At 46.5% G+C, this 12439-nt stretch overlaps 4 protein-coding genes and 1 long non-coding RNA gene across 7 annotated transcripts; 2 read left to right on the plus strand and 3 right to left on the minus strand.

The window, feature by feature from the left end:
- The first annotated feature begins 90 nt into the window (after positions 1-90).
- LOC105454792 lies at positions 91-1924 on the plus strand. The gene is given in 8 exon segments (XM_011697678.1): positions 91-229; positions 307-462; positions 556-710; positions 712-883; positions 965-1087; positions 1156-1452; positions 1592-1720; positions 1790-1924. Coding segments are annotated over 8 exon segments (1281 nt in total). The 3' UTR covers positions 1900-1924.
- Positions 1925-1974: 50 nt separating this feature from the next.
- Positions 1975-3732, minus strand: LOC105454780 (prostaglandin E synthase 2). 2 transcript variants are annotated; one of them, XM_011697657.1, is made up of 5 exons: positions 3375-3732; positions 3207-3281; positions 2687-3024; positions 2488-2599; positions 1975-2404 (listed from the first exon to the last, which is right to left on the minus strand). In XM_011697657.1, the coding sequence occupies exons 1-5, from the start codon at positions 3672-3674 to the stop codon at positions 2042-2044; spliced, it is 1188 nt and encodes a 395-aa protein (XP_011695959.1). In that variant the 5' UTR covers positions 3675-3732; the 3' UTR covers positions 1975-2041. The 2 variants fall into 2 exon arrangements, with proteins under 2 accessions (XP_011695959.1, XP_011695967.1); XM_011697665.1 differs by having other exon boundaries at positions 3406-3708.
- Positions 3733-4589: 857 nt separating this feature from the next.
- LOC105454818 (integrin-linked protein kinase) lies at positions 4590-7855 on the minus strand. The gene is made up of 7 exons (XM_011697717.1): positions 7372-7855; positions 6830-6995; positions 6549-6741; positions 6382-6462; positions 5854-6296; positions 5498-5728; positions 4590-5324 (listed from the first exon to the last, which is right to left on the minus strand). The coding sequence occupies exons 1-7, from the start codon at positions 7458-7460 to the stop codon at positions 5178-5180; spliced, it is 1350 nt and encodes a 449-aa protein (XP_011696019.1). The 5' UTR covers positions 7461-7855; the 3' UTR covers positions 4590-5177.
- On the plus strand, positions 7055-11113 carry LOC105454806 (peptide-N(4)-(N-acetyl-beta-glucosaminyl)asparagine amidase). 2 transcript variants are annotated; one of them, XM_011697703.1, is made up of 7 exons: positions 7055-7073; positions 8186-8516; positions 8701-8969; positions 9061-9279; positions 9370-9544; positions 9633-10058; positions 10303-11113. In XM_011697703.1, the coding sequence occupies exons 2-7, from the start codon at positions 8253-8255 to the stop codon at positions 10876-10878; spliced, it is 1929 nt and encodes a 642-aa protein (XP_011696005.1). In that variant the 5' UTR covers positions 7055-7073; positions 8186-8252; the 3' UTR covers positions 10879-11113. The 2 variants fall into 2 exon arrangements, with proteins under 2 accessions (XP_011696005.1, XP_011695997.1); XM_011697695.1 differs by lacking the exon at positions 7055-7073 and adding an exon at positions 7916-7986.
- A 104-nt stretch (positions 11114-11217) lies between these two features.
- LOC105454798 lies at positions 11218-11961 on the minus strand. Its single transcript, XR_975054.1, has 2 exons — positions 11711-11961; positions 11218-11403 (listed from the first exon to the last, which is right to left on the minus strand). It is a non-coding gene; the product is annotated as an uncharacterized LOC105454798 (long non-coding RNA).
- Between the last annotated feature and the right edge of the window lie 478 nt (positions 11962-12439).

The following is a 12439-nucleotide window of genomic DNA, read 5'->3' on the forward strand; positions in this document are numbered from 1 at the left end:
CGGTGATCATTTGCGCACACACGTTCCGTTACCGGCATTCCCGGCGAGCCGGAGAGTACCATTCTCGGGATCAGTCTCGCACCTCCAGACATGATCAGCGCACTGTTAGTCGGTTGCTTTACTCTCGTGTCTGTCACAAGCGTTCGGACTATCAATTTGAATCAATCCTTGAGAGATAATGCCTTCGAGAACAAATCGTTTAACTCTCTTTCCAGTCGTCAGGGAAGGTGTAAGTTATTTAACGCGTAATCAGTATATATATCCGATAAATCATTTCAAACGGCATGATGTATCTCTCCCGCTCAGTCTTCCCGTTATTCAGCGTCGTGCGTTTCGCCAACTCCGAGTGCCTGTCGAGCATCGATCAACTTAATGGCACGTGCTTCACGAGACGGGAGTGCGTTAATTACGGAGGCAACCCGTCGGGACCGTGCGCTAACGGATTGGGCACTTGTTGCGTGTGTGAGCATACATGGAAATATCGTAAAATAACAATTAAAAAATTACAAATAATTTAATTGCCGTTTATTATAAAATAAATTAATGTCGCGACAGTTCAAAAGTCTTGCGGCTCCACCACTAACATGAACAACACGTACTTCGTAAGCCCGAGGTATCCCATCACTTATCGAGGTGGAGAGCGATGTACGATCACGGTGCAGCGCTGTAATTCCAACATATGTCAGGTAACGCGCACGTCGTGCGTTAATTCCGGTAAGTCCGCGACCTTGACGTCTTCCACGTTTGCAGTTGCGACTCGACTTTCTGGAGGCCACCTGGGCCCAGCCTAATTCAACTGGATTTTGCGATTTGGACGTGTTTCTCGTATCGGGAGGCTCGTCCAGGGTGCCGCGAATATGCGGGGAGAACAATAATCAGCACGGTAAAACGACAGTTTGTGTACATTTTCATACAAGTTGCAAATTTTTATTACAAGAAGGTAGATTAATGAGACTCGTTTCAGTGTACGTTGACTTCAACGGAGCAACGCCAATCACGATATCCGTCGACACCAACGCGGATTACGCATTCGATCGACGCTGGAATATAAGGATTCAGCAAATAGCGTGTGATTCTGTGTGCAGAGGTACGCGAATGTTTTTTTTTTTATCGTCTGAGATATTTGCAAAGACTGTCCTTCCGTCTATGTTTTAGCGCCTAACGGATGCTTACAATACTACAAGACTGTCTCCGGCACCGTGATGAGCTTCAACTTCGGCACGTCGGAAAACGTTCGAGGTACGAAATCAGTCAAACGGCGAAATATTAATGTGAACGGTCTAAAAAATTGTTTTTCAGCTCCTCAGATTGGAACGCGACAGATGGTGAATCACCGTTACGGCGTGTGCGTCAGGATGGCTTTGGGTTACTGCAACATCGAGTGGTCGCAAGTCGACAGATTCTCCTTTTCCGTTTCCGGAGACACGGGATCGTTCGATTTGGACATAATAGGTAGATCGGTCGTTTAATCTTATCTTTGAAAATTTCCTCTACAAACCGAAAATTATTGTACTGCACGTCGAATATTTATACTTTGTAAAACTCGACCGCAGACTACCTTGCCGTTTAATTGCTATGTGCATTGCAACAGGCACAAACTTGGTGGCAGAATCCGGAGCTAGTTGCACCAACGATTTCGTGATCATACCCGATCCGCGGGAGGCCGGTGTTTCCGTCAATACAGACAGATTTTGCGGAAATGGATTTATAACTAAAACTTGTAGGTAATCCTAATAACACGTCGCGTATTATAGAGGTACTAAGTAATTCTTTTTCACTGAATTTCTAGCGGACTTGAAGCCGTTCATACTTTACGTCGTTACGAACGGCGATGAGATGCAAGAGGCCCAAAATAAAGGCTTCGCGCTCATGTTTCGTCAGCTGCCGTGTGCAGTTTAACACCCTGCGTTACGCATATATACATTACACACGAATTTTCTCTGACGGAGGGAGCGATATTGTCTTACCGTTTCGTTAATATAAGTACGATTTATTATGTAAATAAATAATTCTATACACACGGGGCGAACGCGCGAATGTATTATCTATTCAAATTCGCGCTACCAGAATGTGCGTCGACCTGCTCCTTCACGGCGTTGTACCAGACGCCGATGTTCGTGTGGGTCAGTAAGTCCTGGAAGGCGTTGCAGCCCTCGATGCTCTTCAGGATGCCGTACATCGCGAGATCGGACAGGTCGGGCTTGCCGCCGCCCATGAACGTGGTGCCGCGCGCCTTGATCGCGCGCAGCCAGTGATTCGCCTCGTCGTACAACGACTGTCGCACGTCGTCCTTCAGACGGTGCCTCTTCTTAAGTCGCTTGCCTATCAACCACATCGCCGTCGCGCCCACGTTCACTATTAACATTCGCTCCCACGCTGGGAAGTACTCCTCCCATCTGCCGACCTAGATTGAAAATTTTTTAATACCATTTGTAGAAATTCGTTTCCTCGTGTAACTTTTAAAGCGCTCTTCATAGATTCACTCACTTCCGAGAACCAATTGAATGTCTTGTAGGACTCGTCGAGTGTTCTGTAGACGTTCGGCGAAAGAGTGTGGACGAACACCTCGTCTGTCCATTTCCTCCAATTGCGTTCCTCGCTAAAAAAAAAAAAAAAAAGTACAATAAAATATAAAAGCATAAAATGTGATCAACTATCAAAATCGTATGTATCAGATTTAACGTACGTAATATCGTTCATCGTTCTGTTCTTTGGCAGCTGCTGATTGAACATGAGGAAATACTTGTTTATAATCTCGTATTTAAATTTGCCATTGTCATCGTGCATGGCCACGCTTGGATAATAATTAGCCAAATCCTCAATCTTGTGAGACGTATCGTGCAGATGGGAGGCGAGAAGCGACACTATCATGGTACTGTCGTTCAAGGGCTGATAGCCCTCTTCCACTTTGGTCAGCAGGATTGGAACTTTCTTATACGAGGACCATCCAATCTCTTTACGGAGCACTGGGTCCACCTCCACAATGTCGTAAGATATCCCGTAATAATCCAGGAATACTCTAACCTGAAGTGCAATTGATACCATTCAGATGTCAATTTAACGAATTAGCTCAACAAGCACATCTTCCGTTAATCCGCTAATAATGGATAGACTTGACTTCTCGCCGTTGAGAAGAAATATTGAAGCGCGGAAAGGAAGATGAGACATCAAATTCCGTTGCCCGAAATTTCCGGAGCTTCGCTTACCTTGCAGCAGAAGGGACACGTCTGATACTGGAATAACGTGAGTTTCAAACCGGTGGAGTCCACCGGGGATGCGACCTGGAACAAGACGGGGCGCGAAATTACGTTAATGCGAGACACACACACACACACACGCGATCTTTACGCGGGAGAACGATCGTCGCGAGATACCGTCCGGGACGGAGTGACGGGTGGCTTGTACTTGAGCAACACAGCGTCCAGCTGCGTCCCCTCCATGGCGATGTTCTTCCGGGCCTCGCTGATCCTGTGGTAGGCATAACCCGCACCCACCGCGGCGCCGGTAGCCGCGCCGATCAGGCCGAGCTTCGCCAGACCTCCGTATGTCCTCTGGGGCTGCTGCACCATCGTGCAGAACGACTCCCGGACGACGCCAGTCTGGCTCGTGAAGTAGCATTTGTTCAGAAACTTCGCCCTTTCCGCGAACCGGCTGAGTTTACGGACCGCCGCCATTTCTAGGTTATGTCGAGTATACGCAGCAACGCAGCTGTGCCGCGACGGCTCGTGACTGCGACTCACGACTGCCGTGCCAAGGTCTCCGTGTGTCTATTCATTGTTTATTGGTATGTAATGTCACGTATACAGAGTGTACCAAAGATCAAATCACGCAGGCTAATTATAAATATGTTTTGCTAGTCAGTAAACGGAAAAATGGGATGAAAATATTTTTTTAATTGAAATGAATTGGCTTTTATAGAAATGCATTCATCCCCACGAAGGTCAATCCATTATTTTAAATCATTTTAGATCATGATTTGAAATTTCAATCCATTTTCATTTATTAGTAGCTGTAATTAATATATCTCATTCCAGACTCTTGTATCGTGGCTAATGAAAGAAGAAAGACCAGAGATTGTTCTTTTCATGGTGTAAAGAATAAATATATAATATTTAATATTTATATAATACATATATTTTTTACACCATATGGTTCTTATGTAGAAAAATGATGCCATAACGTTCAATACTTTCAGCTTGTGAGTTTATAATTCCAGGCATTTGATAGCCTCCAATAAAGACATGTGTGTGTATGCATGCGTGTGCGATAATATAAAATACATATATATTTAATATCTCAATGGACAAAGAGAGCACGCGAATCAATAACGAATAAAAAACAATCGAACGCAAAGGCGTTGCTATAAGAACTTGCCATATATTATATAATAGCAAATCGTTTGACTTGAATTGAATTTCATGTGTCAGAAATGTGGTGAGATATTTATTTCGTAACTGTTGGAAAAGCAATGAATTAAAAATATACTGTGTAACAGCGAATATATATATTTGTGTATATTATTGTTCATAAAACTGTTTTAATATATCTACATTCATTACTTACATGAGAGTTTTGCATGCACGAGATAATCATTATTTAAATATATTTATTAATAAAGATATACATATACTCGTCCGGATCTAAACGAGTCCGATATTATAGTTCTACACATTTAGTTTTATTTGTCATCCTGATTTCAATTAATATATATGTAATATTCACAATATATATCTAGCGAAGTATGTCGCCAAACAGTTTATAAAAAATATCCTCTCTAGACGTGTGTAAATAATATTATTACTCTATTTTTTCATATTAAAAGTCCCGGTGATTTCGTCAGATTCACCAAATGGATAAAATTCGAGTTGCGCATTTAAAAAACTTGTTTCACGAATTACGAATGTAAACTTTTGCACTTCTACGAAATACGTTCGAAGAATTCGTATTAAATATAAATATAAATAGCTAGAGAAATTAGTCCGTTTAAAGCTTAGGTATTTTAAGGCAGTATTCGTCCACGTGCGGAATATATAGTGATACAAAAATATTCTATCGTTGTTAATAACAATTCTTCAGGCAGTTTAATAAATATATATAGAGATTCTTTAGGCACTATTAAATCCGGATGTATCCCCACTTGTTTTCTTCTGACCGTTCTACTTTCGTCGAGTTATATTTCAGCGTTTCATCTTGTCGAGGATCGGTACGACCATGTCGAACGACGGCCGCTTGCCCGGGTCCTCGTTCATGCAAATTCGTATGAGCTTGGCGAGATGCGGAGAAATGCCCGGCGGGATGCTTACGCGTAAATCTTCCAGGGCGATCTAAAATGAATCATCAGTCCTTTAATTTAATACTTGAAAGAAGATCGTTACACAAAACGATATTTTTTTCTATCCAAAGCCAAAGTTACAGAGGGAAAGAGGGCGAATCTTTTAACGTATCGTGTATAATTTCTTTTTAAATTGACAGATCATGCAAGCATTATATCGCCCACCTTCATGCCACATTCCATAGGCGATAGATCCGCAAACGGCACTTCTCTGGTCGCCAGCTCCCACAGAAGAACCGCGAAGCTCCACATGTCGCTGGCCTCGTGATTGATGTCCGCCGGACGCTTGCTCAAAGCCTCCGGCGACATCCACGCCGGTTCGTAAATTCGCCCGACTTCCTGGAAGGAGAACTTCGCGTCCGCCATGTTCACACGGGCCGTTAGATCCTCGTCGATCTGAAATTGAATATAACGTGTAACGTACATGTAAGATAAACATGTGGACTTGGCGCGTTCGAGCCTACAGACACTTTTACGGACATCTAACTGCTTGTATTGATTACCGATTGTCCAGCACTCACCATTATATGCTTGCTGTTGAGGTGAAATCTGCATCTGTTCTGCCGATCCAAACCGTGAAGGAATGCCATAGCTCGGGCGACGTCGAGGGCCAGTCGAAGGGCACGCGCCGTGTCCACGACGACCCCCGTGCCGCCGTGCAGAAGCCGATGCAAGCTGCCTCGCGCCATGTACTGGGAGACGGTCGCCAGCTGCGGGGGCTGATTCACGCAGCCGAGGACCGGCAGGACGTTCGGGTGCGAGAAGATTCGCAGCTTCGGGAACTCCTCGTTGAAGTCCCTGGAGATGCGCGCGGTACACTCGCGGACGTTCAGCAGCTTGGCGACGATATCGTTGTTCTGCCACCGGCCCCGCCAGGTCTCGCCGCTCGGCGTGCTCGCCAGGTGCATGTGCAGGGACAAGTCCGCCATACTGATCCCTTTGTGCCGCGAGAGAGTCGCGTCGCCTGGAAAAATTGTATGAAGAAAGTAAAACGTAGGTTTCGATACATGCGATCCTTTTTGTTTTTAAATGACTTAAGAAACACTTACGGCTCCTGGTCTTCAAGCCTAACCAGCTCTGATCCTTGAACTGTATCTTCTTCAGGTCTTGTCCGTACTCCACTGCCAAATCTGATGAAAGAATAAGATGTATGTTTAGCGTGCGAATGCGAAAGATGGAAGAATTGACATCGGCATGTGACAAACTTTTACGTTACCGTGCAGTCTCTTGGCGACGACGCCTCTGGCTTTATCAAGAGGAGTGTCGCCGTCCTTATTGGCGATGGACACGAGAGCGCCGGCCGCGACCAGTTCCTCCGCGACCGCCTGATCCCCCCAGAAACAGGCGTAGTGCAAGGCAGTGTTCCCATGTTCGTTTGTGACGTTTACGTCGGCACGATTTCTAAGCAGCTGTCAATTAAATTGTACGCGTTATACGCTTCAAATGGATACGCAATCTTAACGGACGTAAATAGCGATCAAATCCTTCTCTCATTACCAACTGCACTATCTCTTTGTGCCCGTGCGCCGAGGCTAGATGCAACGGCGTGTCGTCCCCTCTGTTGGTGGCGTTAACGCGTGCCCCTCTGCTAACCAGCAACTCCGCCAACTTTGAGTGGCCCTCTTTAGAGCACCAGTGAAGCGGACTGAATCCATGGTCGTCTCTGTACACAGAACATGTTCAAGGCTAACGAAACGTTTCGCAATGAGAAGACATTAAAATACAAATTATTGTATCGCAGGTAATTCGAGCAGCGTTTCTTGAAATTGTTACTCAAATAACAAGGTCCAAAGTGTCGCAGATAAAATGCTACAAACACCTTCGTCCATATCTCTATCGAATTATTTTGACAATTCAAACATTAGATATAAATTTTTAATTATGCTTCCTGGAATATCCAGGGGATGCTTCTCATAAAGAATACTCGTTACAGGAATTGTCAGATCGTTCATCCAGAGCCTAATTATAGAGTCAGAGAAACCGTGACGTCCGCGGCGGGGACGAGTCCCTTCCAAAAAAGGAGTTCTTGGAGTAGTTACCCCTGATTCATGTCATGCTCGGTGTCGTCCAGCCAGACGCGGACTTGCATAGCGTTGCCCTCGCGACACCACTGAAATATATCCTCCATCTTCGCGCGACGTTATCGCGAACCGTAGACCGTAAACACACGGGCGCGTCGACGCGCCGCGGGCGAGCTATATCGAGTCGAGTGGTGGCTCCGAAACGGCCAGCCGTCATACGCTAAATATAGCCATCGTGCAGCCCGACACTAACACCAGCGCGGCAGTCTCATTACTCGCCGCGTGCGTAATCGCGGCGTGCTTTTGCAACAAGAAAGCGAAGGAAATTAGCGGAAAGCACCCTCGTGTCAAGCGGAACCGCGCATCTCTCTCGCGCGCGCGGCGACCTCGGAAATGCAGTCGCGTGATTGCGCGCCGATCCCTAGCGGGTGACCATATACGAACCGACGGCGAGACACACGCACGGAACAGACAGCCCACACCAGCGGTCCGCGGGTGGGCGGACACCGTCGTTCCCCCTTCGCGCCGCGTCCCGAGCACTCGAGCGACACATTGAGTGACTAATGGAGCAAGTCCGGAGCAATGAGAGAGTGAAACGATCCGAGTCTCTTCTCCACGAGTAACGCCGTCTAGGTCCGTCCTCGTCCGTCGCAAGCTCTCGCGCGTCCGTTTGCTGTCGGTAAAACCCCACTGATCGCGTGTCCCTCGTGCCTTCCTCCTCCCACTCGAGTCCGCGCGCCTGTGTCTATCTCATTCCTTCCTGGCACGTGGCACTCGCGTGGCAGAGAGACTCGTGTGAACTGACAGCTGAGAGCTCATCTTATATCCCTAGGCGACCAGCGGAACGGACGCGCCGAAGAGGAGTCAGCAAAAATGACGACGCCTGCTCTCGCGAACAGATGATTGCCGGCTGCCCGAGCGCGCGGATCGACGTCGACGACATGGACGAGAGCCTGGAGCGTTGCGTCAAGTCCCTCGAGGAGAACACGGAGGACGTGCGGGACGAAGCGCGACGAGCGTTGCTGACCATCTGCCGGAACGTGCTGAGGTCGCCGAGCAATTACAGGTCCCGCGAGCTGCGCCTCGACGACGAGGTCGTCGTCGAGAAGCTTCTGCCGGCCGTCGGCGCCTTGGAGTGCCTGTTCGACGTCGGCTACGTCGAGGTCTGTATTGCACGATTTAAGCTCTCCAGATCCTCTCCCGCAATTTCTCTCGCTCGGTTACGCCTCCAATGAAATATACGTAATATAGTATTTACAAACTATAAAGTTTTTTGCCATTTAAATTTGCACGCTACGGACGGTTTGCCGAAGTGCATTCTGCTAAGCTGTCAATTGCATGTGACAGGATGGAGAACGCATATTCCTACCGCAAAACGTGTCCCTGCTGAAGATCCAGAGTTTGTCGAGGATGCTGTGCACCGCGACCGGGAGTCCCATAACCGACGACATCGACAAGAGGTCGACGGCGCAGAAGGCGTTCTTCGACAAAATCGTCGGGCACTTTCGCGGCGTCATGCACTACGAGGACCCGAATTTACAAAGGAAGGCCAAAAGTGTCGTGCCGGTCGGGCGATTAGAAATTGCGACGATGACGAAGATGAGGGATCTGCAAAAGTAATTCAGTCCTATCTATATGCGCTCTTTATCTTCCCCATGATAAAACCTTATCTTCATATGTGTATACTCACTCTTTTTATCTTCGCAGATCCTTGAAGTTAGACAACGCCGAAGCCGCCGCCTCCTCGCAATTCGAGGGGGAATTGATAGCCAAGGATTTATTCCTGGTCGAGCTTCTACGCTGGTTTAAGCACGAATTCTTCGAATGGGTCAACAGCCCGAAGTGCCCGACGTGCTCCACCGAATGTACGTACGAGGATGCGATACAATCTTCAGATCCTCATTGCTCAAGGATAGAGTTGCACAGGTAAGGCTTCTCTCGAATGAAACCGCATACGTATTATGTTACCGTGCGAGCGATTCTGCGATTATCACTGTGACGTTGATTCAATCTTAGATGTCAAAAGTGCAATATAGTTGTCGAATTTCCTCGTTATACGCATCCAGAGCCACTGCTGACCCTGAGACGCGGTCGCTGCGGGGAGTGGGCTGATGTCTTCACCCTCCTATGCCGATCGTTAGGGTACGACGCGCGATTTATATGCGACGAGACGGATCACGTCTGGACGGAGGTACGTCGAATTTATTGTCGAAGTTTTTATTTATTCGAAGTATATAATTGCGACTCGTTGATATAACTCTTGTCCCTTTAACTCTCAGATATGGTCGGCGTCGAACAAGAGATGGGTTCACGTAGACCCGTGCGAAAACGTCATAGACAAGCCGCTGATGTACGAGAGGGGGTGGCAGAAGAAGCTGACGTATGTAATAGCCTACTCCAGGGACGAGGTGCAGGACGTCACGTGGCGTTACACGCGGGACCAGGAGGCCGTGATGAAGAGGCGAAAAGCTTGCGCCGAGCAGACCTTGATGCATCTGCTCGAGTCGTTGAGCCACCAGCGGCAGAGCTCCGCCGGTTACAGCCGCGCGCGTAGGGAGTACATCGTCAAGCGGAAACTGCTGGAGCTCGCCGACATGCTGTACATTCCAAATTCGCAGGACAAGGAGTCCGACGAGGAGACCTACGAGGGACGCACCTCCGGTTCTGTTATGTGGAGACTGGCACGAGGCGAAATTACGCCGCAGGTATAGATATACATATAATTAAGTTTTTTTTTTTTTGGAGGACAAGTCAAATCTTTTGAAATACGACAGCATAAAATACTTGGAGAATCTTCCGATTTATGTTCTTTTTCGATGTAAAATGTTTAAATAAAATTCGCATACTGTATGTCTGTATTAATTTTACGTTTTGAAAATTGACTACTAAATAAGTTGATAACGAGAACTTTCATTCACGGTCCATCTCTCATTAAATTCCTTTTGTCAGGTCGACACGGAGAAGAATTATATTTGGGACATCTCCAAATACGGCGAGACGTTCGAATTGCAATACAACATCGTTAAAGATCAATACCGCGTCACGCGCGACGCCAGCACCGTTCTGGAGGAGAAATCCGGATGGCTGGAAGGGATGAACGCCACGGAGGGTGGAATCTTCCGTAAGGCGGAGAACGATTGGAAGATGGTCTATTTGGCGCGGTCACCGCAGGCGAAACGCGGACGTGTCAAGTGGACACTCGAAGTCGCGAATTCCGCGTCGCGTCTCGAGGAGTTTTCTTTGCGAGCCAAGTCGGAGGTGTTCCAGGGCGCGACGGTATCCTGGGAGATCGAGGCCGTCTTCGACGACAGAACGGTCGTTATAGCCGTGCCCGACTGCGGCAACTTTCGCACGGAGGAGGTGAGAGGGGCGGTGCGATTGAACGTAATCGTAACGCTGTCCGGCGGACAGGGCGAACTGGCCTGGCAGCACGCTCAGCTCTTTCGACAAAGTCTGAATGACACCGAGGAGCCGTCTATGTTAATTAGTGTTAGGCGATCCCCATTATGCTCACGAAGCTCTTAGAATCATTTTGTCCATGTTGATCGAATAAATCGTATTGAATAAAGACAAATAATGATCACGAGCGCTGTGAGCGTAAATCGGACCGCAGCCTTAGACTGAAAGATCGCCGCGGGTGATGCCAAGCCTATTACGCTCCACGTTAATCGTCCAACTTTCACGGATTAAATTATTTATGTGCAATGATCTCTTTGTCACCGTGAGACTTATGTCGAATAAAAATGTAGCATTTGTTTTACATATTATTTATACTATATATTAAATTATGTTTCATGAGGATACGTTTGCAAGGATATGGCTCTTGTCTACAATGGTAATCAATCAAATCAAAAATGTCAAACGTCTGTTAAATCATATATATTGCAATAATGTGCAAAAAATTATTATGAAACTTCCCGAGCGAGATAAGCCTCATTTTTACAGGTTTTCTTTTCTTCTAGTATTCTAGTATTTTTAATCCAGTATTTTCTTTTATAAATGTCTATTATTCAGTACTGACACATACATACACACAGGTATGTTTAATTTCTATAAATTATAATTACAATTTATATGCTTAAATTTGAATTCTGATATTAAAATTATAATTTATTTAAATATAGAAATTTAAATATAGAACCAGTTTGAATTTATTTGTTTACTTTTCTTTCTGTTATTGATCTTTTCTGTAAAATTCATTTAGTGCAGAGTAAATGCATATTAATGTACATTTACATACTTTATAAAAATAGAAAAAATCTACTCAGCATTAAAAAAAAACAAATATCTTTTTTAAGAGAAAACGGTAATTAAAACGAATACATGACACACATTATAAACAAGCAGTAATAACTACCTTTCCAGCAATATTGCATCAGAAGTAAAATTAGGATCAATCTCCTTAATTAAAGCGACTAATTGAAACGGCGGAGTTGCAAAATTTCTGATTACATCACTCGTTCGTCCCTGCGGGCGTTTAATTTTTTTTCGGCAATCTTTTTTTCTCCACATGTCAAAAGCGATAAAACATTGACAATTCTGTCCGTGTTAACGAAATGCTGCAGATCGACGAGTCAACCGATTAATCATCCATTACGCTAACTGAAGTTGATTGAAAGCTCGCTCGAACGAAGCCGCCTTCGGAATGCGAATATCGAACGCGTTACGCGGCCAGGTCTCGCTGCCAACCGAACGAGCGGCGCGGCGAACTTCAGCGCGTCCAAGTTCCCTATACACAGTTTCCTAGCGCTTTTTCTTCTTTTTCATCATCCTAACCTAATTTACGCCGCCATTTTCGAACCGCCGCTCTCTCTCTCTCGCCGTCGCGTCGTTGCGTTCGCGGCTTGAGGGCAAATCCGCGTTGCGCTCGCGCGAAGTGGGGCGGGGGAGGGCACTTCGGCATATTTCTCCCCGTAACTTCTCGCCGCGGAGTTGCGCTCGTCAGTTGGTTGGAGATTCGCTGGAATCGTTCGACGGTGGTGCCGTGGCGCGCGGAGGTGTGCGGCGTGCCGAGGCGGAGGTTAAACGGCGAATGGCGCGTGCCCTTCGCGGAAAAATCGATCGGTGGGGCCCAGGTGGTGGAACG

The sequence above is a fragment of the Wasmannia auropunctata genome, unplaced genomic scaffold (assembly GCF_000956235.1).
Source record: "Wasmannia auropunctata unplaced genomic scaffold, wasmannia.A_1.0 LD336106.1, whole genome shotgun sequence".
Taxonomy (NCBI): domain Eukaryota; kingdom Metazoa; phylum Arthropoda; class Insecta; order Hymenoptera; family Formicidae; genus Wasmannia; species Wasmannia auropunctata.

Bases quoted from the DNA above. Each gene is read 5' to 3' on its own strand.
- LOC105454780 (XM_011697657.1), bottom strand. From the start codon at position 3,674: ATGGCGGCGGTCCGTAAACTCAGCCGGTTCGCGGAAAGGGCGAAGTTT. The intron at 3,282-3,374 runs GTATCTCGCGAC...GTCTTGTTCCAG, and splicing joins CCGTCACTCCGTCCCGGACG to GTCGCATCCCCGGTGGACTC. The intron at 2,600-2,686 runs GTACGTTAAATC...TTTTTTTTTTAG, and splicing joins AGAACGATGAACGATATTAC to CGAGGAACGCAATTGGAGGA.
- LOC105454818 (XM_011697717.1), bottom strand. From the start codon at position 7,460: ATGGAGGATATATTTCAGTGGTGTCGCGAGGGCAACGCTATGCAAGTC. The intron at 6,297-6,381 runs GTAAGTGTTTCT...CAATTTTTCCAG, and splicing joins AGGCTTGAAGACCAGGAGCC to GCGACGCGACTCTCTCGCGG. The intron at 5,729-5,853 runs GTGAGTGCTGGA...ATTCAATTTCAG, and splicing joins TCAACAGCAAGCATATAATG to ATCGACGAGGATCTAACGGC.
- LOC105454806 (XM_011697703.1), top strand. From the start codon at position 8,253: ATGATTGCCGGCTGCCCGAGCGCGCGGATCGACGTCGACGACATGGAC. The intron at 8,970-9,060 runs GTAATTCAGTCC...TTATCTTCGCAG, and splicing joins AAGATGAGGGATCTGCAAAA to ATCCTTGAAGTTAGACAACG. The intron at 9,545-9,632 runs GTACGTCGAATT...TTTAACTCTCAG, and splicing joins CGGATCACGTCTGGACGGAG to ATATGGTCGGCGTCGAACAA.